Source organism: Gorilla gorilla, chromosome 2 (assembly GCF_029281585.2).
Source record: "Gorilla gorilla gorilla isolate KB3781 chromosome 2, NHGRI_mGorGor1-v2.1_pri, whole genome shotgun sequence".
NCBI classification, from domain to species: Eukaryota; Metazoa; Chordata; class Mammalia; order Primates; family Hominidae; genus Gorilla; species Gorilla gorilla.
Genome location: NC_086017.1, coordinates 26,716,782 through 26,742,141, shown reverse-complemented (window position 1 = coordinate 26,742,141; position 25,360 = coordinate 26,716,782). Strand labels below are relative to the sequence as shown.

At 41.5% G+C, this 25,360-nt stretch overlaps 1 protein-coding gene and 1 long non-coding RNA gene across 7 annotated transcripts in view; one reads left to right on the top strand and one right to left on the bottom strand.

The window, feature by feature from the left end:
- Positions 1–22,822, bottom strand: part of PLCL2 (phospholipase C like 2) — a 208,044-nt gene extending 185,222 nt beyond the window's left edge. For 2 of the 6 annotated variants that reach the window (XM_004033703.5, XM_063703434.1), the window contains exons 1-2: positions 22,345–22,599; positions 21,506–22,059 (exon numbers count right to left, since the gene is read on the bottom strand). In XM_004033703.5, coding sequence (XP_004033751.3) covers positions 21,506–21,832 — 327 coding nt within the window. In that variant the 5' untranslated portion in view covers positions 21,833–22,059; positions 22,345–22,599. The other 4 variants (XM_063703435.1, XM_063703436.1, XM_063703437.1 and 1 more) reach the window with 4 other exon arrangements.
- A 27-nt stretch (positions 22,823–22,849) lies between these two features.
- LOC134757971 (uncharacterized) lies at positions 22,850–24,156 on the top strand. Its single transcript, XR_010132666.1, has 2 exons — positions 22,850–23,463; positions 23,605–24,156. It is a non-coding gene; the product is annotated as an uncharacterized lncRNA (long non-coding RNA).
- The last annotated feature ends 1,204 nt before the right edge of the window (positions 24,157–25,360 follow it).

The following is a 25,360-nucleotide window of genomic DNA, read 5'->3' as shown; positions in this document are numbered from 1 at the left end:
TTTAAAATAGATTTTTACTCAAAGAATTCATAGAAAACTTCTCAGAATCAGGAAAAGACATAAGTTATTACATAAAACTAATTTATGAAGCTTTATTTTAGAAAATAATTTATTATGTAAAAAGTATTACATATATTCACAAAATAAATAAACTGGAAAGAATGCTTAAAATATTTTTCATTGCAAATACACTCAGAAGAGTAAATCTTTTCAAACTCTGTAGAATATTCATTACTGATATTAATACAGTAAAATTTTAGTTTTAAAAACTGAAATTTGATTAAAATTTTGAAAATTATTATCTTTGCAAAAATTAACAATACAAGAAATCTATATCAAAAATATAAGTTCCATATTAACGAATTCAAAATTCTTTCTTTGAAATGTAAATTAATATGCTTAATGACTTCTCTCAACTTTATTCAAAAATAATAGATTGAGAGTAAAAAGAACATATTCGCTTGTATATTTCATATCTTCCTTATACATTTTAGAAAAAAAATCAAGGGATGATCTGCACACCTCAGGGCCAACTTATTCACTGGGTACAACAGGCACAATGCTTACAGCCCCACAATATTTTTAGGGGCTCACACAAATGTTTTAATTTCTTTTAAAATCAGAAGGGAAAAAAGGACCTTTAGCTCAGATAAAACGTTTTAATATATAATATTAACAGATTTGACCAACACAGTCATAAAATACAATTTTCAATTTTTTTTTTTTTAATGGAGGAAGGAGCCTACAAAGGAAAAGGGCCTGAAAGTCATTAACGCAGTCCTGCTGCATATAAAGTCCTCCCTAGCCCAAAAGCCTCTCCAGGTGGATCTGGATTCTTGCCAAAGCAGAAGATGGTTAATGGTGCCCTGGCTGGGCCTGGAGAGTTATGGGCACTCATCAACACCTACTCCATTTTCAGGGCCCCTGCCTCCCTCTCAATTACCTCCCTCCAGGCTCACCAAAGATTGGGGTACACAACTAATAGGCTCCCTGTATGCTGTCGCTATTCTGAGGAGGTCTAAACAGTGAGCTAGAGCTGCTGCAACAGCAGAAGCTTGCTCTGAATCAGTTGTTTGGCTGTTTGTTTAATTTCAGATCCCTTTGAAAATTTGATGAAAACCTCTCAGAAACATATGCACATGCCTACAAAATTTTGCAATTAATTTTTTGGTATACAATTTCATCATTGGAAATTTATTTCCTTTACATAGAAAATTTTAAATTTGTGTAAATAATTATACTTCTCACTCTCATTTAAATGCAAAAATCAACTGGCTGCTTTCCAAAAAATTAAAATGAATGTAAATTGCGCAGATAAAAAAGAAAGTACATTTTATACTAAAAGAAAATTTCCATTAGAAGGCTGCTATTTTGGTTTGATACAGAGGTTGAAACTGGAGCCTGGTGTTTGACAGCCAATCAGCTTTGACTTCCAGTTTTTCTTTTAATGATAAAAGACAGAGAGGTAGTACTGAGTGGGGAATCACAGACCACTTTGCCAGGCTAGGATAGCATGTGTAAAGAAGTGTGAAAATCCCCCAAAACCTCTTCTGGTTACATCACTTGCATCACTCGCTGTGCCCACACACCCTGGGGCCTTCTGTGGCAAGGACAGCACCACTGATGCTGTCTGTGTCATGAAGGAGAGGATTCAGTCCACATTTTAATGGGACTGTCACAACAAAAATAATCCTCAAAAGCATTCTCTAGTCTCTCCTGGAGTATACAGGCTTCTGCTTGCAAAAAGACTGCCAGAGCTGTACCATTCCTGTATTAGTCTTTTCTCATGCTGCTATGAAGAAATACCTGAGACTAGATAATTCATAAAAGAAAGAGGTTGAATTGACTCACAGTTCTGCAGGGCTGGGAAGGCCTCAGGAAACTTACAATCATGGCAGAAGGGGAAGCAAACACATTCTTCTTTACATGGCAGCAGCAAGGAGAAGTACAGAGCTAAGGTGAGGGAAAGCCCCTTCTAAAACCATCAGATCTCATGAGAACTCACTCACTATCATGAGAACAGCATGGAGGTAACCGCCCCCATGATTCAATTACCTCCCACCAGGTCCCTCCCATGACATGTAGGGATTATGGGAACTACAATTCAAGATGAAATTTGGGTGGGGACACAGCCAAACCATATCAATTCCTGACTGGCCAGCAGACGCACTTGGTTGTCTGCTTCCAGGCTGTGCTTCCAGGATGGCAGCTGGGTAAAAGCATTCCTACTTTTTCAGCAGCATACACATCATGTTGATGGCAAAGCCTTGAATTGAAAGACAGGTCTCATTCAAAGGGCAGAGAGCCACCAAATAAGCCAACCCACCAGTAAACTCCTCCCTGTGAAAACAGTTTTCCCTTTTTTAAAACACAAGCATTCTCTCCCCACCCCCGCCACACACACATACCCCAAACCGGTTCTCTAGAAAACCAGTAAACGTAAGTGTTAACAAAATGAACTCCAAAGTTTGCTTTTTGTGTGTGTGTGTGTGTGTGTGTGTGTCAAGCTCTCTTGAAAAGGTTAAGGAGTGAAATTCATGTTTCTGACTCTGGCCAAATTGACAACTGTGCGGGCAGTCAACGCATCAAATGTTTTTCAGGATTACTGGCCAGCAGACTTGACAAAACTAAGCAGGGATGTAGAAAGCTCCAAGTTCCCACAACACATGCGACTTTTTTCACCAAAACAGCAAAGCCAGATTAGCTACCCAACATCTAGGTGCTCCTCCTTCACAGGACTAAAGTTTTCTTACCATCACAATGTTAGAGTTCAAAGATATCCATTGCCACTGTACTTCTGAAAAAAGATCACAAAAGCTGAATTTTTTTGATAGTCTCCACACGCACATAATCAACGAAAACTAACATGTGATTGTAATGAAGAATGCCAGTGGGCTCACCCAGGTGCAGGCTGAAGGGACCTGTCTGCCAAAACCTGCTTAAGAATATTAGAAGAAATGTCAGCAACCTTGAGTGTGTATGATACCATGTTCCAGAAACTGCTTCAAACCTTTCCTTCTACACTCAGCCACAAAACCAACCTGACCATTTCCCAAAAATAAAGCTTCACAGGGTTTCTCCAGTTAGGTGTGACTTCTCCCACTTGACCATATAACACATGACTTTGCTGAACCATTGGGGCTCTGTCCTGTCATACATCTGAGCACCCACTGCTGGGCACATCAGAACTCCTACCGATTCCACACTTTCACTGGCAAGAACCTTGCTGTAAAACCAGCACAGGGGCTTTTGTGCCTTATCATATTGAGCAATGAAAGTAAAATTTAAGGGCAGGAGCTCCAGTGTACTTTGCTTTCTTAGTATTTTTCCAATATAAGAGACAGATATCTGTGACCACATGGTAGGACAGGCCTGTTTCAGTGCCTGTCGAACAAGAACTAAATCAGTTCCATAACATGAAAGTCACCCCCATAGCAACTTACAGACCACGCATAGTATCAATGCATCCTACCCAATATTCGCCTGCAGCAAAATACCTTAGTAACATCTTCGGCATAAAAAATAATTTTTTTCAAATAAACTTCAAAATAACAAGAAAAGTCAATGGGAAAAAGTTATTAATCATGGATACCAGGATAAGAACTGATATCCCAGTCTAAAGATGATCACAGTTGAAATTAAACCTTAAAAGAAAATAATTGCTTCACTTGAATACTCCTTTTCAAAATACTTTAAAATCGTCCCTCTCTGGCATGCAAATATGCCCAATTCCTAACTTATAACACCTTTCCTACGAAAAACAAATGCTTCTGAGCCAGATCCCAATTACATTTGCTTTGTATTTCAAATGAACCAGTGCATGGCAAATGATGGTAAGAGACTCAAAGATTAATGAAGGTTGAGGGTAGAGGCAGACTAACACCTACATACTTGTATGATTCCTTCCAAAGCATGCACACGCGCGCGCGCACACACACACACACACACACACACACACACGCACTGCATTTTTTTTTTTTTTTTTTGAGATGGAGTGTAGCTCTGTCTACCAGGCTGGAGTGCAGTGGCATGATCTCAGCTCACTATAACCTCTGCCTCCCGGGTTCAAGCGATTCTCCTGCCTCAGCCTCCTGAGTAGCTGGGATTACAGGCACGCATCACCATGCCCAGCTAACTTTTGTATTTTTAATAGAGACAGGGTTTCACCACGTTGGCCAGGCTGGTCTCAAACCCCTGACCTTCAGTGATCTACCTGCCTTGGCATCCTAAAGTGCTGGGATTACAGGCATGAGCCACTGTGCCTGGCCCCAAAGCATTTTAGAGACAAAGTTACACTTAAGAGTTAAATCACTTTAATTCAGTTCAGCCCATGTTCTTGCTATAGAAATCATGCACTTGTTTAATTTTAATAGCAGCATGTATTAGAACTGATCATTTCTCTTAGAAAAAGGTAAATGCATGGAAATCACGCAATTGTTTAATTTTAATAGCAGCCCCTATCAGAACTGATCATTTCTCTTCAAAAAGGTAAATGCACTCTCTTATGAAAGAAGAGCTTGCTATAATTTCTTAACCTTGCCAACTCCTTAAAAAAACAACTCTCTCTTTCATCCAGTCCGATTCAATGGCCATAAAGGAGAATGGATGGTGGTGTCATTTGTCAAACTAAATAACTTCAGAAAAGGACCAGATAGTAGGAGGGGGCAGGATAAGACAGGGAAGGTTGGATGTGAATACACTGTAGTGAGATGGCTGGGGGCATGCTAGAGGGGATGCAGAGCAGACAGCAGTGTCTGGGCTCAGAAGGCAAATCTGAGCTGGAAACATCAATGTGAGAGTCACCAGTGAATCCATGGGTAACTGCAGCTATGGCTATGGAACAAGTTGTCCAGAATGAGGCATGGAATGAGAGAAGGAGACCTATTCACTGTGTGGCACAGACAGCCCTGATGATCTTCACAAGCGGGGCAGGGTGGAGGGGTGAATGGAAGGAAAGCAAATGCAGAAGGAGATCACAGACACTCTTTAGATACAGCTGAAAACAGGGAGAAGAGAGTTTAGGAGGTAGCTGAAGAGAGAGCTGAGAAGGGTAGAGAGAGGCTACTGCTACCTGTCTTGTTTTTTTAGAATGTGAGAATGCTTACAGGCTGATGGGGGAAACACGGCACAGACAGAGAAGTTAAAGACACAGGAGGGAGAGGATGCGATCCAGAGTGCAGGGACAACTGGGAGGAGAGGCAGCTCCCTGCCTGTTAATTAACAGAGGAGAACCAGTGTACAGGTCTCAAGACAAAGGCTAAAGGGTTTCTCTAAGACACAAGTGGTAAGACTATAAGCTAAGGACGGTGAGGGTGTGGTGACAGGATGGACATACATAGATGCCCTTGCCAACAGTTGCCCATTTGTGTGGGCACTGCCCAAGTCGAGGATGCAGACTTGGACTATGGAGTGGAGTCCTGCTCTCTGCAAAGCTCCCTACACAAAGGAGGACAGCCTGAGACCTTGACCTCATCAGCACCAGCTCCCCACTGGGTCACATGGCTCCAGTATGTGGCCCCCACATTCTGAAGAGTCTTTAATATCTCAGGAGCAGCCCCTTCCATGTAACTCTTGAAAGCAACAGGTGGCTTCCAGAATGGCCAGGGGAGATACTGTTGCTTTATTGGAACAAACAGGTCTGACTTGCCAAATAAATTTAGTGCATAAATATAATTTTTTGAAACTTCAAGGACAAACAGCTGCTCTGCCTTATCAAAATAAGCAGTGGAGCAGTTAATTTTTCTAAGTAACAGTGGGCCAGCAACACACAATCAAGGCGTTAAACTTCAGTTCCTTTCACAGAAGAAAAACAACTCTTTGGTTTCTCAACTAGCAAACAATTCACCACCTCAAACAGTGCCACTCCAAGATTATCTTTTGATGATACTGAGTTTCTATTTTTGAAGTGAGAGAGAAATGAATTGCTACCTTCCCAATTTACACGTATAAAATGTGAGAAGGTACCCAAGTGGCGTGGAGAGGAACCAGCAGATCTGAGTCCAAAGCCCAACCTTGCCAAAGTCTAGTGTGACCACGCGTATTTTACATGGGCCTCAACTTTTTCACCCGCAAACTGGAGGCCACTGATGATGTCCACCGAACAGGAGCATTGCGAGAGCCCACTCAGTTGATGTTAAAGGTGGCCAGTAGCGATAAAAGAGCTATGCAAATATGAGGTGTCATTAGCATACAAACTAACTTTCCCAGACTTTTTTGGTTATGAAGTTTTTTGCATTTTCATAACGTCTTGCTTCAGGAGCTTTAAAAACCTATTAAAACATTAGGATAATAATCCTAATGAAATGAGCAAATCAACATATAGCTTTATTTCAATATACTGTAGAGAGAATACAGTGAGATACAGAGTTTAACTGATTTTCTTAAAAGTCAAAATACATGCTAGATATAAAGTTTATAGCTTCTTTCTTCTGAATTTGATATGCTCTATGAGGAAAACAAGGATGATTTGTAATTTTATCAGTTAAAATTTTTATCGTCTTTTTAAGTCTAGTGACAATACTAAACACACAGAAATAACTGTTTAAATTAATCTTATTGCCCTGACTTCTTAAATTCTTCTCTGAATTTTTACCTCTGTCAAGAAGAAAAAATGAAGGTTATTTTCTTTAGTAAACAGTCGCTGCTACCTCAGTAACAGAACTCTTCAAGACTCTGGGATTAAGATCTCACCAGTCTTATCCTGGTAGCAACTAAAACAATCGTGCCCAACCCACCCAAGTTCAGAGTGCTGAAAACTAATACAAATGATGGACTGGGCCTGCAGTTACATGTTTCCATTTAAAAGGGTAATTAAACCAAAGCCAGAGTGAACCAAAATAAAAATAAAAAACTAAAACATGATATTCAAAAAAGCAAAGCAGGGAATGTTGAAAAGAACATTTCAAATAAGAGATGGGAAAAAGTAAACGTGCCCTCTAAAATAGGATAGTTTCTTGTTAGGGTGTTTTGACGGGGGGCGGGGGGGGATATTTTAATGGATTTATTAGCAAATTTTCAGGAACAGCACAGATCTTTCTCACATAAATAATCAAATCAACAGCAAAATAGCAAAAACTGAATCATTCAGACCAAGAGCTCCTCCCAAGATCCATACAGGTTTTACTTACCATGTCAGTCATGCGAAAAGTACTTGCCCTGGTCCCAAAAAGACATACAAGAAATCAAGCAGACAAGATTTCACGTACTTTTTACAGAAAAAAGAGGAGAAAACACAGTCTTCTTGACACATTTAACACTTCAACCAAGCAGAGGTGCAGACCCGAATCAGAACTCATGACTCTCAAGTTGCAGCTCTTGGTCTCCACAGGCCAGCTCCCCAACTAGTGTCCAGGTCTCTGGTGTGAACTTCTGCACAGAAATTCAGGGAATTCAGCCTCTGTACCTACTTGATACTCTGTTGTTGCTGTTTTCAAACATGACCCCAATGGGCTGCTCTGTTTAGATACAGCAGAAAAGCCTAAGGCTGGACTAACAGTCCTCTCTATGTAGAAAAGCAGCCCTCTTGTGAAGGTAGATGCTCAACTGTTCCTCTCCCTGCTGAGACGCTCCATCCATATACAGGCTAAGCTGTCTGCTGGTGTTGTTTCCACAGTGGCCACAGCTCCATGACATGCCTTGAGGCCAAGATACAACTCACCACTAAAGTGAGTTAGCCACTGGAATCATGGTGCAAAGGGCATCCCCTCGATAGTGACAGATACACAGCACTCTGCAGCTTACTGTACCTTTCCTTGTTCCTCCATTCTTCTCTCTACCACCTTTTGAAGCACAACCTCCTGACAAACACGCCCCAGCACAGCACTAGTGGTTACTGCCAAGTATTACTGCCAAATGGCCTGCCAAGGCGTGGGTCCCCGCAACCCCCTCCCCCTCCACCCTCCAACCCCTGCCACAGCTGGTTGGGGCCTCTGGCCCCAAGCAATCTCCTCATGTTATCTAGACAATTATATCATTTTCCATGTGTGACCTGGTGTGGAAAGGTTTTAAGTGCCATTTTGGAACATAATTAATAGATCCCGTGGTCCCTGTTGTTCCCAGGAATGACGGCCCTGAGAGTTGCCAAACTGTATCTGGGGACAGCTTTATCAAGCCCTGTTATTTTGGTGGTATCTTCTAAGCCATCCTCCACCTTGTCTTACTTTACTGTCTGGCAACCAGTAATGATGAGGACAGGTCAGGGCCACTGCCACAGAGGCCACACATCTCACCAACTTCCCAGTAAGGAGCCCAGTAGAACGCTTGCTATGTGGCTATGTGCCTGTTTCTCTCGCACTATTTCACTCTCTTGCTTCCAGACCCCTCCGGGTAGCATTCATACCCGGCAGCTATTCCTTAGGACAAAAGGGCTATTTAACTATTTTAAAATCTTTTTCAACAATACTTTTTTTCCTAACAATGAAGATGGGTAAGAAGATCTGGCTAATTATGCTGTAGGAAAGGAAACCTCTCTTATTCTTCACTTGGTAAATATTACTGAGTACTGAATGTTCCAAAAAAAAAAGGCTGTAGATTTCCTCTCCCCAAAGAATATTAAAGTTCATTTCTACTATGCCTCCCATTTAGAATACGTAAATAAAACTGCCTGTCAAAGGTATATGTGTTAACAATTGTGTCACAATCAAGATAGGGACAGCTTGAGAAAACTTTGCTGCTGCCAAACTGTTGGTGCCTCTCCAGCCTCTAAACAGGGGTCTCCAAGGACTTGGCCTTCCCCTCAGGTCACTACTCTTCCTTGGTGCCCACTCAAGACAAGTGAGGGGCACAAGCTTCTTGGCTAGAAGATTCATCCTTGTCAATGTGGAAGAGAAAAAAAAAATGACCTAAAAAAATAAATGGGAATGACAATCTCTAATAACTTGTGCAGTCCGGTTGAGGAGAAAATGAGTACACACTGTATAACTAAGGTTACAAACAAGTAACGACTGAAATCTTCATGTTACTGCTTTGCAGCCAATAAAATATGTTTTATAGATGCCTCAGGAGTTCAATGTTCATTCCTCTTTACCACAAAGGTCAGCATGGCAAGAGGAAAATGCTCTAGCATTCAGAAAGTACACATTCACGCAAAGGTCATGACGTGCCAACCCAGACTGTCAGCCCACCCTCGGGCAGAGCACTGGAGCATCACCAGATGGTTCACATCCTCCCCGCATAAATCACCCTTACAAACAGACACCTGTCTGGCAAGTGCCGATTTATAATCTTCTGTGAGTAAACAGCGTTTTTACTACACTCATTTAGCAAAGTGAAACATCCAATCACCTCTCTCTAGAAATAGTGCTAGTGCCTCTGTCAAACTAATTCTTTCTAAAGACAATTTCTCCTAGGGAGGCTCCTCCTTCATGCTGCAGAATGCCATGGGTACACCGATATAGTTTCTCTTGTGAGGGATGGACAAGAGCCCAGGGACTCGCCAGGAACTACAGGGACTAGGAGCTGCACAGTAATGATTAATCAAGGGGGATTAAGACTCCAAATAATCAACCCAGGGCCTTTTTTTTTTTTTTTTTTTTGTAATTGACATAATTTTTACCTTTACCTAGATCAAAAAAAGACACATAGGGCAGACTGTCATTTTCACATATAAAATCTATTTCTCCAAATTTTACTAAGGAATTATTCCCCTTCATTGATATTTTATATCCCCTCCGAAAAAGGGCAGCTCGACTCCCTTAAAGAAAAACTCCACCGAGGCAAGTTAAGGTTTAATCCTGCCCCCTACACCCCACCAGCCACATGCTCACCAACTATCATCTGCAGGATTCCGGGAGCTGTTTGTTCTCTCATATCTAACAGAGCTACACAGGGAAGTCGAGAACCCAACATATAAGAAAGGTTTCACAGCTGTTGTTAACCCTGGCTATACTTTAAAATCTCCCAGGGCACTTTAGGAAACCCCCAGAGGTTCTGATTCAATTGCAGCCAGGTGGGGTCTTCACAGTAGTATGTTTTAGAATCCAGGTAATTCCAATGGGTCTTAAAATGACCCATCTGAAGATTATTTTCCCTTCGTCCTTTCCTACCCAAAAGAATATTTTCATTAGGCAGAATAAGCGTTCAGTAGAGCTAAAACTCTCTGTTGACCGACCACCTGAGATCCTAGGTATGCTATTACTTAGCGGTGATCAAACAACTCTCCATTTTGTCCATATATCTGGATAACTGGTTTTGGTCTGTTAACTGCTTTTGAGACCAAAAAGCTCTATCTAGAAAACTGTTATGTGAAGAGCAGGTGCTCCACAAATGAGTGGTTCTCAAAGTTTTATTATGAGCAGCACATTTTCAAATATTAAAACTTTCGAGTGCACCTGAAGCTCAAAACTACACTAAACAAATCATAAAAACTCCAAGCAATCACGACTGCAGTGTAAGACGACTGCAGTGACCAACACACTCTTCACTAATGTGTCAACTTTCCACCCAGGCCCAGCTCCTTTTGTGCTTTCAGTATATTCCAAGGAAGATCCAGTCCTCAGGCTCTTCCAGCAAGCTGCCCCTCTCTCCACCCACCCCCTCTCCAGGCCATCAACCAGTGCAGGGCTTTAGCAGGTCTCACCACGTACAAGTGTCCACAGCAGCAGAAAAGTTTCACATGCTGATCCACAGACAGCAAAAAACTATAAAAGGCACAGCCCTAAATAGTGCAGGAGGAAGTAACCAATTGGTATCTGAGTTTGATTAATGTTCACAATTTAATTGTTTGAATAAACTTAATTTGTTGCAGTATGATAGACTTCCAGAAAAAAAATCCTAAGCGTAAAACCTAATGGATTTTTACAAAGTAAACCCACATTTGGAATCACCAACCAGATGCAGAAACCAAACATCGCTGGCACCCGGTAGGTCCCTTGCTTCCCCCCTCAATTATTATCCCCAAGTGTAACCACTATTATAACTTCTACCACTCCAAATTAGTTTAGCTGCTTTTGAACTTTATATAATTATAATCAAAAATATGTATTCTTTTGTGGCTGGTTTATTTCCCTTAACATTATGCTTGGGAGACTCAAGCAGTGCATGGGGCAGTCATCTGCTGTTTCTGTTCTTCTTTCTTCCTTTTCCTCATAGGATTCCACTGTATGATACACTATTTTATAAGATAGGCATTTGAGTTGTTGCTTCCAATTTGGGACTGTTAGAATTAATGCTGCTTTAAGGACTCTTGGAAATGTCTTTCAATATACATATGGAGTAACTTCTGTTAGGTATATACCTAGCCAGAAAGACAGTGTGGTAAGTACATAAGGACTTTATGTGTATGTAACAAAATAGACTCCAAAAGCAGACCCACACATAAATGGACACTTGATCTAGGATCGAAGACCAATGCAGTGCAGTGGGAAAGAGATTCTATTTTCAAATAAATGGTGCTGAATTAATTGGATATTTATATGGAAAGAAAATCTTTAACCCTACCTCACACCACACACACAAAATAAAATCCAGATCTAAACATGAAAAATAGAACAATAAGACTCCAGTGATTAAATAAATGACTATCTTCATAGAATTAGGCTAAGTAAACATTTCTGAAACAGGACTCAAAAATAATAACCATAAAGAAAAATACTGATAAACTGAACTTCTCTAAAATTAAGAATTTTCATTAAAATATACCCTTTAAGACAGTGAAAAAGCAAGTCACATACTAGAAGACATTTTCAACATATATCTATATCTATACAGATACATGTTTCAACATATATCTATATCTATACAGATACATGTTTCAACATATATCTATATCTATATAGATACATGTTTCAACATATCTATATATGTTGAAAATGTCTTTTGTGATATATCACAAAACATATATATCATCTGAATAATTACATTGGCATTTAATATAAGCTATTAGCACGGATTGATAGAAACAAAAATCTAAGCGATATCCTTTATTTTCTTCAATAATAAACATTGAACCATATAAACAACTTGAATATATATATATATATATCACAAAAGACATATTCAGAAAATGTAAATTAAGTCCTACATACCATTTTTTAAAAAATAAAAACAACCCGACTTTTTAAATGGGCAAAAGACTTGAACAAGCATTTTCACAAAAGAGAATATCCAAATGGCCAAGAAACATATGAAAAGATGCTCAACATCATTAGCCATGAGAGAAATTCAGCCAAAAAGCCACAGTAAAGTACCATTACATAACTGTCACAATAGTTACAATCAAAAAGCAAAAAGACAGAGAAACACTGATAATACCAAATGTGTGCATTTAGAGCACCTAGCATTCATATAACCTGGTAGGTGTGTAAATTGGCTGGACCAGTTAGGAAAATCACCTAATAGTATCTACTAAAGCTGAATGTACACATGTCTGTCCTATGATATAGTAATTCTACTGCTAATATTATTTTTAATGTATAGAAAATTATTTCTGGAAATATACATAAACCAGGGAAAGCTTTGGAAGAGCATACAGATCTCTTTCAACAAATCATCAAATACTCCACAGATGAAGACATTCTCAAAACCAGTATTTCAATAGGAATTTTATTAGCTTCAATATGAAAACATCTGAATAATTATATTGGCATTTAATATAAGATATTAGCATGGATTGATAGAAATAAAAATCTAAGCAATATCCTTTATTCAATAATAAACATTAAACCATATAAATAACTTGAAAAAACACATTTACTATGCCTACAGAATATCAGAGTTTAGAATAAAAAATAAAAGGTAGCAGGAAACCATATGGAGAGAGTCATATGGCTTGTAATTCTGATGGTAGCTGCAAATGAGGTCACTTAACCCTCTGTGACCACACTAATTGGTCAAAAGCAACAGAGGCTTCATCAGCAATGCTCATAGGGAACAGCGTATCCCTTCCTGGGCATTTTCAATTTAAAGAGCATACACCTGCTACCCATCAGTCCATCAGTCTCTGAGAGAGAGACACAGGATTTGTGTCAACCTAGCACTACATTATTTGGTTTGCTCTTAATCTTTACGATTTATAAACAGTCTTCAGGGTATATGCATACACAAGTATAGCATGTGTACACATGCAGCTATCTATAGCAAAAAACAAATTCACAAAAAATAGCTATTTTTTTAATCTAGAAGACCACATCTTGTTCTATTAATACTCACATACTGCAGTATTACATAACAAATTTTTCCAATTCTGTTATGCTAATATGCAAATAAATGAATTCAACCATAGCTAGGAGCTAAATGTACTAATCAGTATGGCCTTGTGTATCTCTAACTACAAAAGAATTTTACATGATCTCTTTCCGCTGTGAAAATCTCATGAATCTCCATGATTAATCACTTTTAAACCCAGCTGCTTGGTTTCTGGGATGTTAATATCTGCAATATCCAAATCAGTACATTTAGCACACTCCAAAAATATACTGAATATTGACTACACAGTAATGTGTTGTATTATTGTATTCTAAAATTCTATAATTAGTTGACAATTCCAAAACAATAATAGGAATAGATACTATAAGAAGCCCACCTAAAAAAACAAACCATTACTAATTGTTACCTATTTTACCTTCCAGGACCCTAAAAATGCATAGAACTATAAATCAACTTTTTGTTAAAAAAGAAACAAAAATGGAAACTAACCCCCCTAAAAGAATTTCTAATCCATCAAAGGAGAGCAGAGAGGAGAAGGACAAGGTCCTGGTTTGTAGATCAGACAGAAACTTGAGGCACGATGGGCAGGACTATGGTTATGGCTTCATGTTGGTTAGGTACACATTGGTTTCATCATAAGATTCAGCCACAAAAAGCCAAACTTTTCTCATTAAAAATTAGTTGTCTATTTTAGTACTGGTAGAAACTGCTAAGATCAAGACGTCAGAATGGCTTGGGCAAGTAGGAGAAGAAAGAAAAAATCAAAGTCATCCAGAGGATGGAGTGGGAGAGGGTGATGGAGCAGTTCAAAACATGGACAGTCAAACCTGGTCGGAATGCTGGCTTTGCCTCTTACAGGCTCTCTAACCTTGCTTGGAAATTCCCAAACCTTGTAGAATGGGTTCCCTTGTCTGTAAGCGGAATGATAATGTGTCCTTACAGGTTCTGGTGAGACTTGCATGAGATGATGCATACAAAGCATCTCCTAGTATCTCTTCTTCACCCAATCCTTGCACTGCAACAAAGGGCAGAATTTCTACCATGACATGACAAAACATGCTGACGAATTAGAGATCGCACTCCTACAACTCTTATCAGTACTCCAGATTCCTTATGTATTTTATTTTTAATTATTAATTTTATAGCACTTCCAATGAATACCATGTGACTAGCAAATATTAATGACAATAGAAGTTTAAGTAATTCAGTTCCTCAAAAATAAACAACAACTGAGCAAAAACTACAGATATCACTTAAAGAAACCAAATACCAGAAAACAGATTAAATCCCTTAGCAAACAATAATGTTCTCTTGCCATCCTTTTTAAACTTTGACAGCAGAATATAAATCAAAAGAAAATTTCAAAGGCCTATTCTTATTTCAGGGCACAAAAGGGAGCAATCATTTATATTAACATCTTACAGAACAGTTATAGAATCAACCAAATTCCTAGATCCAACTTTAAATGAAGGTATTTCCTTTGTTTTCAAAATTATGTACATGAATAAATTTCTTCTTTGAAGTACACATCCCATTGAGTTTTATATTCCAATCAAAACCAGTTGGAGTTAAGTCTAAATAACATCTTCATCCAACTCCTAAGACTCATTCTTGTCCCCTTATTTATCCATTCACACATTTATTCAACAAATATATACTTAAACACATACTTTTCACAAGACATTAAACTAGGTGTTTTCATAAATTCAGGATGAAAAAGATGTAGTTGCCTAAGAGGCAGAAGGACTGTATGGAGATACAGGGAGAGTGGTGGCTGGAAGACAGAGAAATAATTCATTCTAACTGGGAAGTGGTTAACTGAGGAAAACCTTAAAGATGACTAAGAGAGAAGGAAACCTGAGGAAACAGAGGTGTCACCATAAAGGCTAAGTTTAGGCACAGAGGGGAATCTCATGGGGCTCCAGCATAGGTTGTAAGGCAGTTTGTGAAAAGAAGATTACAAGTAAGATGACCATATTATTTATCGTCCAAGCTGAGATGCCTTTGAGAGTTAAAGGAGGCACTATTAATAACCTTGTCACAGCAAAAGATGTAAACCTGGATTGTCCTGGGCAAAGCAAGACATGTCGGTGCTTGGCACAATGAAATTGTATGTTCAATACCCTTTGATCCCATAGTTGGGGCTATTTACATGTGTGTGCAGTTGTACTGAGGTATCAGATTTAGAAAGACACCAAAACAATTATTGAGAGCATTTATGGAACATGTCTGAGAAATTTCCCTAGGCACATTCTGCATATTTCAAAAGACAAAAACTTTCAAAACGAGCATGGCCATGTTAGTCTGCTCACCTCTCTAAAGGAGTCTGCTCAACTAAAAATCAGAAAAACACACTAATGCTTATTAGGTGCCACACACTGCTCACACATCAATCATCTCCTTTAATCTTTACAACAATGCTATGAGAGGAGGTTTTATTCTACCTGTTTTAGAGATGGAGTAACTGGACATACAGACTTCAGTATCTTGCCCAAGGCCATAAAGAAAGGAACCAGGGAAGCCAGGATCTAATCCAAGCCCCTAACTACAGACTTTCTATTGTTCCCACCACAATTCTGCCTCCTGAATAATCCAGATATGCAACATGTGGCCTGGGGGCAGCCCTCGACCACAGGATGCAGCCCAGCTGAGATTACTAGCTAAAACATGGTTCACCTAATTACCCCTGCCATGGGACCAAGTGCTAGTGGTAAGAGGGCCTAACAACCTGCCCTGGTTTGCCATTCTGGAATGGGTGGGTGCCAAGTGTCCAGCCAGAAGGCTGGACCATTCACATAATTGTTGCTGAAGCTCAATGCAATGAGTTATATACTTTGGGCACCCTAAAGCTATGGAATTACTCTGATACAAGAATAGTGGCTGGCTCTAGCGGCTCTGACTTCAGTTTGAGTCACAAACGACACTCATGCTAAGCACAACCCTCTCAATTCACCAATCTTATCAGTAGAAAAAAGCTCAGCAGGCAGCTTACAAACATAACAGTCGCAGATCCTGTGGCCCACTGGTAAAAATATTTGAATCCCACCAATATGGAACAGAAAATAAGTGAAAGTAATCCGGAAGTCTGGTAGATAAGTAAATAACTGGCATCCAAAACTTAGTATTAAGAAGGAAGAAAGCATCTATTCTTGAACACATAAGTATAAAGTCTGAAGAAAAACTATAAATGTTCATACTTCATTTATATCTGCATTTAGGCTGTAAATAATGTTGCCCTATTTTGTTGAATATTGAAGCCTGGGTAACTTAAGCATAAAAAAAGAAAGTAAATAACATTCTAGTTTAGGCTCCTTGCAGAGCACAAAGAACTATAAAAGGAAGTGAACAGATTCTGGGATAGAACATTCTAAGAAAATAACTTAAGTGGCCAATATCAGCAATTAATAAAATAAACAATTTCCTGTCAGTTGCCTATTTGGATGTGATGAAAAACAATGCAAATCAAATACAACCATTTGGGGGAGGCTGGAAAATGGAGGAGGAGGAAAGCAAAAGGGAGCAAGTAGATTTTAGGGCATGAAAATTAATATACTCTGCTTTTGAAAACCTAAACTGAATTGTGACAAAAGCTCTTTGAGCAGGCTAAAACAAGCAACCATGCTTTGGCCTTTCAACAGTTATCTTGTGTGGTCTAAAATGTATTAGCACAAAGTAAAGTGGGGAGTTGCTGATTGGCCATTAGATTTTTGTGACCTTAATGATCCAGGTTTCCTATGTATCCAGACAAATTCACTTTGTTATCCAGCTACTGTCTGTTTAATAATTTATGATGTGCGCACAGGTTTGCTGGGCATGCAGTATCTTTGTTTCCCCCATTCAAAAAAAATGTCTAAAGTCAAATGCAGATATTATTTTTAAGATCCAATTAAAAAATGGTTACTGAGTGTTTGTTACCTGTGCAGAACTGGTAAATACAGTCCAACTTCTGCCTGCAAGGAGCCTAGTTTATTTAAACCATGGGCCAAGACACATATAAAAGTTTTATTTCATTTAAATGTGTATAATAGATGTGAAAAGGCTGCTTGTTGTCCATGTTGGAGAGCTCAGTGTCAAGACATAGGTGAACATAGTAGTATAAAGACAGTAAAAGTGTTTCTCCTACACGACATGACACTATGACAATGGCAATAATGATATTAAGAAAAATAAGGGCTGCCACCTTGGGCAAGGTCAGATCATTGGTCCCTGTGAAGCTGCAAGCCCTGGTCAAGCAGCCACAACAGGTGACTAAAAGCCTCCTGGCTATGTTATCTGCCAACTTCTTCCATCAGCAGAAACAGAGATTCTTTTCCTTCTTCCAATATCTCCTACATTTAAAGAGGGCAATCAAATCCAGTGTCTGAAACCACTGATGCTGCCTTAACTACACAAAAAATTCAAACTGCCACTGTAATGTGGGGAAGCAATGGAGTGCAGCCATATACCCAAGCGGGATACAAGTAGCTCCAGCACCTGGGGCACAGGGTTAACCTCTCTGAACTCTGATTTCCTCCTGTCTCTGTGGTTAGCACAGGGCCAAGTCAGAGAATTACGGTAAGCACTTTTCACGTGTTTTGCATGCAGTGAGTGTTTAATAAGTGTTGGCTACTGTTATTACTTCTAAATACCAAGATAAGGTAATGGCCGAATTTCCTACTGATTAAAAAAGAACCGAAGACTGCCATTGTCTGGGGATGAGGGGAGCGAAAGACCACAGAGACCTGGGAGTTTTTTGAGGTGATGTTAGTGCCCTATATCTTCATGATGGTGGTGATTAAATGACTGAATGTATTGGTCAAAGTTCACAGAACTCGACACAAACCAGTGTGAATTTTACTGTATGTAAATCATACCTCATTTTTTAAAGTATCAACCAAAGTATTTAACTAGTTCTGACTAAAATAAATCATCCACAGCAATAGACATTTTAACTTCATTTCTTTCTAAACTTAAACAGAAATCTAAGGCCTAAAATGCTACTTCATATTTTTAGACCAAGCTCTTGAATTAAAAGATTGAGCTATTTGCAAATAATGGATGCCATCTGAACAATTAACCAAATTAACTGTTTCAAAATAAAGCATAGATTATATTGAATAGAGTGATGAAATGAATTATGGAAAGAGAAAATGAAAGTGATGTTTTCATTTACTAGATTACTTAAGATGACAAACATAACGGCTTCTTCTCTAAAATCCAGTAATGGGCCTTTGTAAATAATCTCAAAAGTCTACCGTTATTTTCAATAAGCTAAGGAAAAGTAGAAAAGTCTGGTGATGATTTCCATGATTTATTTATCATCTCAAGGTATTTGTAAGAGGTTCTACAAAGCTGCTCACTCTGAATTTTAATCAACACTGTTAACATAACCAAAGAGCTCTTTTAGTATAGATCTGTGCATCTATTTTGGCAGAAAATATTGTTTTACAACAATTTCTTACTCAACACCACATTTACAAAACAGATGGAGTACCAAATAAATTATTTTAAATGAGGAATAAGATTCGGGTCAGCCTACAGTGTATTTCTGCATATGCCCTGCACTTCAGCAATAGTCCCCCTTTCTTTGCCCACCTTATAGCACATTTAGGCCATTATTCTCCCTCTGATTTAAGGATCGCCAACAAAGAGGGCTGTCAAGACTGTAATGAAGTTGGAAGCTAGGAGAGAGGCACAGTTCAGAAGCCCAACATTTCAACTAATACAACCCCATAAATACCGGCCTCAGTTCCCCAGGTAGCATTCACTCCCTGCTATTCCCTCAAGTGCCCAATTATCACCTTGCTTACTAATCTACTCCTGCCTCTACTCAGAGACCACCTGACTGCATTCATCCCTCATATTAAAAAAAATAAGGAAACCAAGGAAAGATGTCACTATTGCTTTTTCACATGGGCTTCTACTTTAGCTTTTTATTCTTTTTTTTTTAAAACAAAAGTGAAACATAATTTCTGCCATTCACATGACAAAACTATCTGTGCAGTATTTGTTGCTTTATGAAATTTGATGTTAAGGACTTTGTTTTCTATTAGGATATTGTCCTGATGCTGGAAGTTATCTTTAGAAAATAACCACAATACATTCCAAAAATCTTGATGCTTCAAGGCACCAATTCAAGGGGAAATATACCAAGTAGTTACCTATTTAAATATAGCATCCTCTCTTTCATATAACCCAGTATTGATCAACTTTCAACACTACTTCCATAATTTTCGAAAGTTTTAAGAAAATGCAAAGTGAAAACAGAGGCAAGAAAAAGGAGTATGTCAAGCCTTCTTTGGAGGTACAATACAATGAACAAAATATGGGACTGGTAAATCCAAAACCAATTGTTTTATAAATTAACAGAACTCAGAGAAAACATGTACCTTCTCCATTCATTCAATAAGCAATTTATTGAGCTGCTACTACATTCCTGGCACTTTATATCTAGGGTTACACTGGTGAACAAGAAGCCAAATGCTTTCTTTACAAAGAAGAAAAATGACAAAATATCCTTAAAAGTTTCAGAATTCAACATAAGTATCAATATCATTTCTAAAATCAGTGATTTTTGAACAATTAATCATTTCCCCCATGTGCTTCTAGAGCCTTCAATTAAGAAATGGTATCTATTGACAAGTCCCCAATTCCATATATCAGAAATACTAACAAATCATCCTTCTTGCTTATCGCCCAGTAATGTAAAATTAAAACAAATGTTTCTGTAATTCAGTAAGTTACACTATGAATCTCACTATGGACACTAATAAAGTTTGATTTTTTAATGCAAAAACAAGTATTCAAAACAATTAAAAGAAAGGGGTTAAAATTAGGTAGGCTGGTATCTTCTTTGGAATTTTCACCTCAAATTTTATTAACACCACAACGCAAAATCACCACGAATATTTTATGACAAATAAAAACAGAAATGTCACATAACTCTGTCAATAGGATTGATTATCATGCACAGTTGAAAGCAACTTCCATGGAAACATAAGCTACAGAGTAAAAGAAAACGTAAGTCACTAAAAGCTATGTATGCAGCAAAAAGACACTTTACTTTCCTTAGTTTATCTCTAAGTGTGTGCTGCAGGTAGTTAATACACTTGATCTCCAAACCCTTCAAATTGTGTCCTTGCCCAGACATAAACTGTGCAAACTGATGACAAAGGGAAATGCAGTTTCACAATTGCCTCTTACATAGAGTAGCAAGATGGTATATTTCACTAGATTACTGCATAAGTTGATAACAGCATCAGACATTTTCACAGTACTTGGAAGATTTCTGTAGGTCCAATAAAATTTCAGATACCACCACTGCCAACTCTCTTTACTGTGGCACGTTCTGCCCTCCCACCAGTTATCAGCCACAGGAAGGGTGGGTGCAGCCTGTCAATTTGCTTTGCTGCTCCCTGTCCTGATAACTCCTTGATTTTCAGAAAACAATGTTTTCATTTGCTCCAAACTTGAGCGAGCCGAATGAGCTGGTCTTGCCTAAGGCTCTGCTCTTCTTAGCTCATCAACTATTTTTTTTTGCACTTCATGTCACGAGAAATATTTTTACATTGTGAACCAAAATGTAACATTAGAATGAAACTAACACAAACTCGGGAGTTCCTAATATTACTTCTTGAGTTTAAAATGTTCAAAACAATCGCTGGCTTTCTTCCGCTAACACTGTGCAAGCAAAACCAAGCAAACTGCCCAAAAGAACTTCCACAGTACTCGAGGCCTGCCTACTGCAGCAAGGAAAAAGATTAAATCGTGTGGAACTGTAATCTCTGAGCTTTTGAGCCTAAGAAAGCGGAAATCTGCATTTATGTTCAGAAATCTACTCTATTTTTCTTTGTGACTGAGTGACCGGATATTAGGAGATTTTGCACCCTCGAAGTGTAAACATTTGTAAGAGCCAACTAACTGTATACGAATCAGAAGAAACCTATTAAATAATCTCTGTTCACCCTCTGTTCGCCGCCTGGGATTTTTAAGAAAATGTTCTCACATTTCACATAATCCCTATCTGTGTTTAAGATACAATAGAAATCTTACAGGGAGTCTGTTAACCAGACTAGGCTACACATAAGAGTATGCCCTACCCAGGCAGGTACAAGGCCCTAATGCCAGACCAATCCTGGAAGAGGTGACAGCCCCAAGTTCAACTGAGGATGTCTGAGCACAGCTCCCCCTGCACATTAGGGATCACCTCTCCATTCTTTCCACATGCCATTTGCATCCAATCCCCGCTCAACCACCCCAAGCACCCATGCTCCAGTGGTTCCTGTTAGCAGTGGGCTTCCTCCTTCCACCACCACTCCCCCAGGGAGAAAACAGACCCCAAGGACGGCTGAGGGTGGGCGATGAGCGCCCTTCTCCCACCTACCTTGATGATGCTGCTCCGGCGGGGCAGGCCGCCCGGCTTGCTCTCCCGGGGGAGGGTACAGACGACCGCGCTGGGGGTCGGGGCGAGCGCAACGCCGCGGGGTCCCCTGGTAGGGCTAGCCCGGGCTTCGTCCCCGGACACGCCGAGGCTGCAGTCTCCGTTGGAAACCCCGCCGCTGTCATAGCGCGCCCGCCCGTGGCCGAGGCGACCTCCCCCGCCACCGCCTTCCCCCACTCCGGCTTTCAGGGCGCCCTTGGCGCCGAGGGCCGGGCCCGGGGAGGTGGGCAGGGCCCCGCCGGCGGCGCCCCCCCGGCCGCACTCCGCCATGGGCGCCCCGCGACCCGCCTGCACAAAGCCGCGTCCTCGCGTCCCCGCGTCCCCGCCGCCGCCTCGGGCCGCCGCGCGCGGCCCCTCCTCCTCTCCTCCCGCCGCCGCCGCCGCCTCGGCCGCTTCTTCCGCTTTTTTTTTTTTTTTTTAATTTAGATGTGATGTTTGTTTCGAGCTCTCGCCTTGCGCACGGTTAAAGTCGCGGCGGCAGAATTATCGGAAGATTGCTGCAGGGGAAAGAAGAGAGAGACGAGTCAGCTCGGGCGCCGGCGGAGCCCCGGCTCTCGGCACCTGGGGAAGGAAAACACGCCCCAACACACGCGCCTCTGCGGGCGCCAAAAATAACCCGCGCGGGCCGGGCGCCCACCCCGGGGCAACCCGCGCCCACCTCAGGGGCCCCAGGCACCCACCCCGAGGTAACGGGGCGCCCGCGTCAGGGGCTCGGGGCGCGCTTCCCCGGGGCTCAGAGCAACTGGGGTCGGAGCACCCGCCACGCAGGAAAAGGCGCCCACCTCCGGCGAAGGGCGAGGGGAAGTGGCGGCCGCCCCGACACTCTCTGGACACGCGGAGGCGGCTCCCGAGGATCTCCCGGCCCCGGGCGGGCGGGGGGCGACGCGTGGGTCTCTCCGGACCCTAATGCCGCGTGCCGAGCTCTGTCACGTCCCCTCAGAGCCCCGTTAAGGCCCGCGGCGCCGAGAGGAAGCGCACGGCGGGCAGGGGCGACCGGGTATGACAATCGCCGTGCGGCCCCGGGGCAGCTCCCGGAGGGGGCAGCCCAGACCCACCCCACCCGCCGGCTGCTGTCTCCTCCCGAGCTCGGCGCTGCCCCCTACAGGCCGCGTGGTCCCTCCTCGGTCGCCCCCTGACCCACCGCGAGCCGCCTAGCTCCCTGTCGAGATTGCCGCCGTCGCGGCTGCTGTCACCGAGGCCGGGTCATCGGGCCGCGGGGACCTCAAAGCCGAGTGGACGGGAGCCCCAAGTCATTGCCTATCCTTCGCCTCCCCAGATCTGCTGCAACTGTCAGTCACCCGCCCGGAACCCCGAGGGGCAACTACCGCGCAGGCCTCGGGGCCCGGAACAAGGGTCCCGGGGCTCAGGATCTCGGCCGCTGCGCCTCACTCCTGCCCCAGCCCCGCGCACGGAACTCGTTTCCTTCCCACCCAGTTCGGTTCGCTCATCTCTGACTTCCCCAGTGGGTCAGACCCATTTCATACACTGGGACCAATTCCGTTCCCTTGGGCTCCTGATTGATTCAACTAGTTGGAAGGATGCTGAGGCAGGGGTGAAGGCTGGGGTGGCTGGCAGGCCATGAGGGGCAGAGGACATCAGCAGAGCCTGTTTCGTGCCCTCTGAGTCTCCACACACAGATTTATCGTTGAGACCTTCCCGATTCCCCTACCAGGGATGCCGGCTGGCCCTGCCGGCCTGCGGGGCCCAGCCTAAGTCAGGCTCATCTTTTGGGACAGGATCTCACTTGCAGCGCTACAGCCAGTCCCTCTTCTGGTTCTCACGCACCCACTTAAGGCGGAGTGACTGGCCTAAAAGTCCAAGCTGATCGTGTGGCTTCCGTTCGCAAATATCTCCCCTGGATCTCCCTCCCTGGAGCCAGACAAGACCCAAAACTCCGAAGGGTGAGACCCCAGACCTTCCACCGCCACCCCACGCCCCAGGCCTGGGCCCACCCACCTCTCCATCCCAGGCTCCGTGGGCTCCAGCTTCCTACTCTCTCTGGCACCCCAGCCCTTCCCCAACTCGTGTGCTTTCATTTCCAGGAATGCAGTCCCCGCAGGGCGCAAAGGAGAAACTAATAGTCCGGAGCGGGGGTGAACTTAAAGACCTGGCTTTCATTAGCGTGGTGTTGTAACAGACTGCCAAGGAGCCTCTGAGGAAATGGACTTTACGTACATATACATACTCGCCCTTGCCCCTGAAGCAACATCAAATACTTTCATGTTATTCTTGGGGGCGTTTTAATTCTTCAGATCCTCTGAATTCGTGTTTTTGTACATCTCTTTCCAACCTGGGCCTACACACTAACAAATAGTTTTACATCGAAGGACAATGCTTAGTGTTTTATTCAGTCTCAACTCTTTTCTTTCTTTTTTCTCGTTGTGTTTCAAAATGTTTATTTTTTCTGTCTTGTGATAGTTTTGGAGGAAAAAATATTGAAATAATTCAAATCAGGCTCTTAACTCTGCTTTATTAAATTTATAGTCATAGTAGCCTGTGAGTATGCTTCGGGGGAGGAAAAAAGAATGCTGGGGTCTTTATTCTTCAAGTTCTCTAAGTTTGATATTTTGAATAAACACCCAGAGGTGTCTCTGCCTTTTGTGTGTTAGTATCTAATCTTCCCTGCATTTACGAGTCACTAGTAAAATGCTATGAAAGCCATAGATCCCATGGCTCTCACTGTGATTTTCCTGGGCTGAGTAGGGACTTAGTGATGTTTAACCCCCAGTATGCTTTTTATAGAAGCACCAGCTGATTCACCAGTGCCCTCCAAAGTGAGCACCTATCCATCTCACTCTGGACTCCCAACAGGTCATACCAGGGAGCTTCGTTGAAATAGACTTGGCATTTAAATTAAAATGTTTCCCAAAGCATCTTGGCAGACCTGTAACTAATGATGCCAGAGGCCCAAGGCCTGTGCCAGGTTCCTTTTTATTCCCATAAGTACTTGTCTCCCACAAGCCACTGGTCACACGCCTGCTGATGTTATAGCAGCACTTCTTCATCCCACAAACAGCCCAACTGTAGGTACCATATCTCAGACATGGTGAAGGGAAGCAGCATGTTCCTCTGACATGTACGATGCTTGGCTCCCAACAGGCTTTTTAATAAGCTAAACTCAGATTTTTTCATCACAAATAGCGTAGTAAGTAATTGTTTTTCCTCATTCCTGCTTGTCTCTCTGCAGTCACTAAGTGGTTGCTGTCCATTCCTCATATTCCACAAGCAATATTATTGAAGAAATTGTAAATATTTTGCCAAAATTCTTGCTGAAGTGTTTTCATGGCATTGTGAAATTCGTAGAAGTTGGAGTTAGAAAAAGAGCCAAAATATCATAGTCATTCCTCAGCGAATATTGTCTAATGGTTCCCTCAGATTACATTTCAGAGCAGGGCAATAAAAGATAGGCAAGACATTAATAAAATGCCCATTCTAAATAGCTCCATGATGCTTATGCCAATTTATTTTGTCTGTATGCAAATGGTTGGATTCTGGTGAGTAACCTGCTCATATTTAAAGTAGATACCTTTAAAATCTCATTCTATCATGCCAGCAATACAAGGCTTTATCTCTTTTAAATTTTCTTCGTATTTCAATCCATCTCAGATTTTAATCATTGTCACTCTTCACCAAACTGTCTTCTATTTGCATCATCAATTTAATGCCCAGAACTTGAACTATTCAGACTCCCTGTTCCATAAGAACCTTCCTTCAGTCTGAAAAATAACACTGACTCAGTTTACTGACTTCTTGCCATCATTTATACCCTCGTAGGTTATGAATTCATATCTAGTTTCC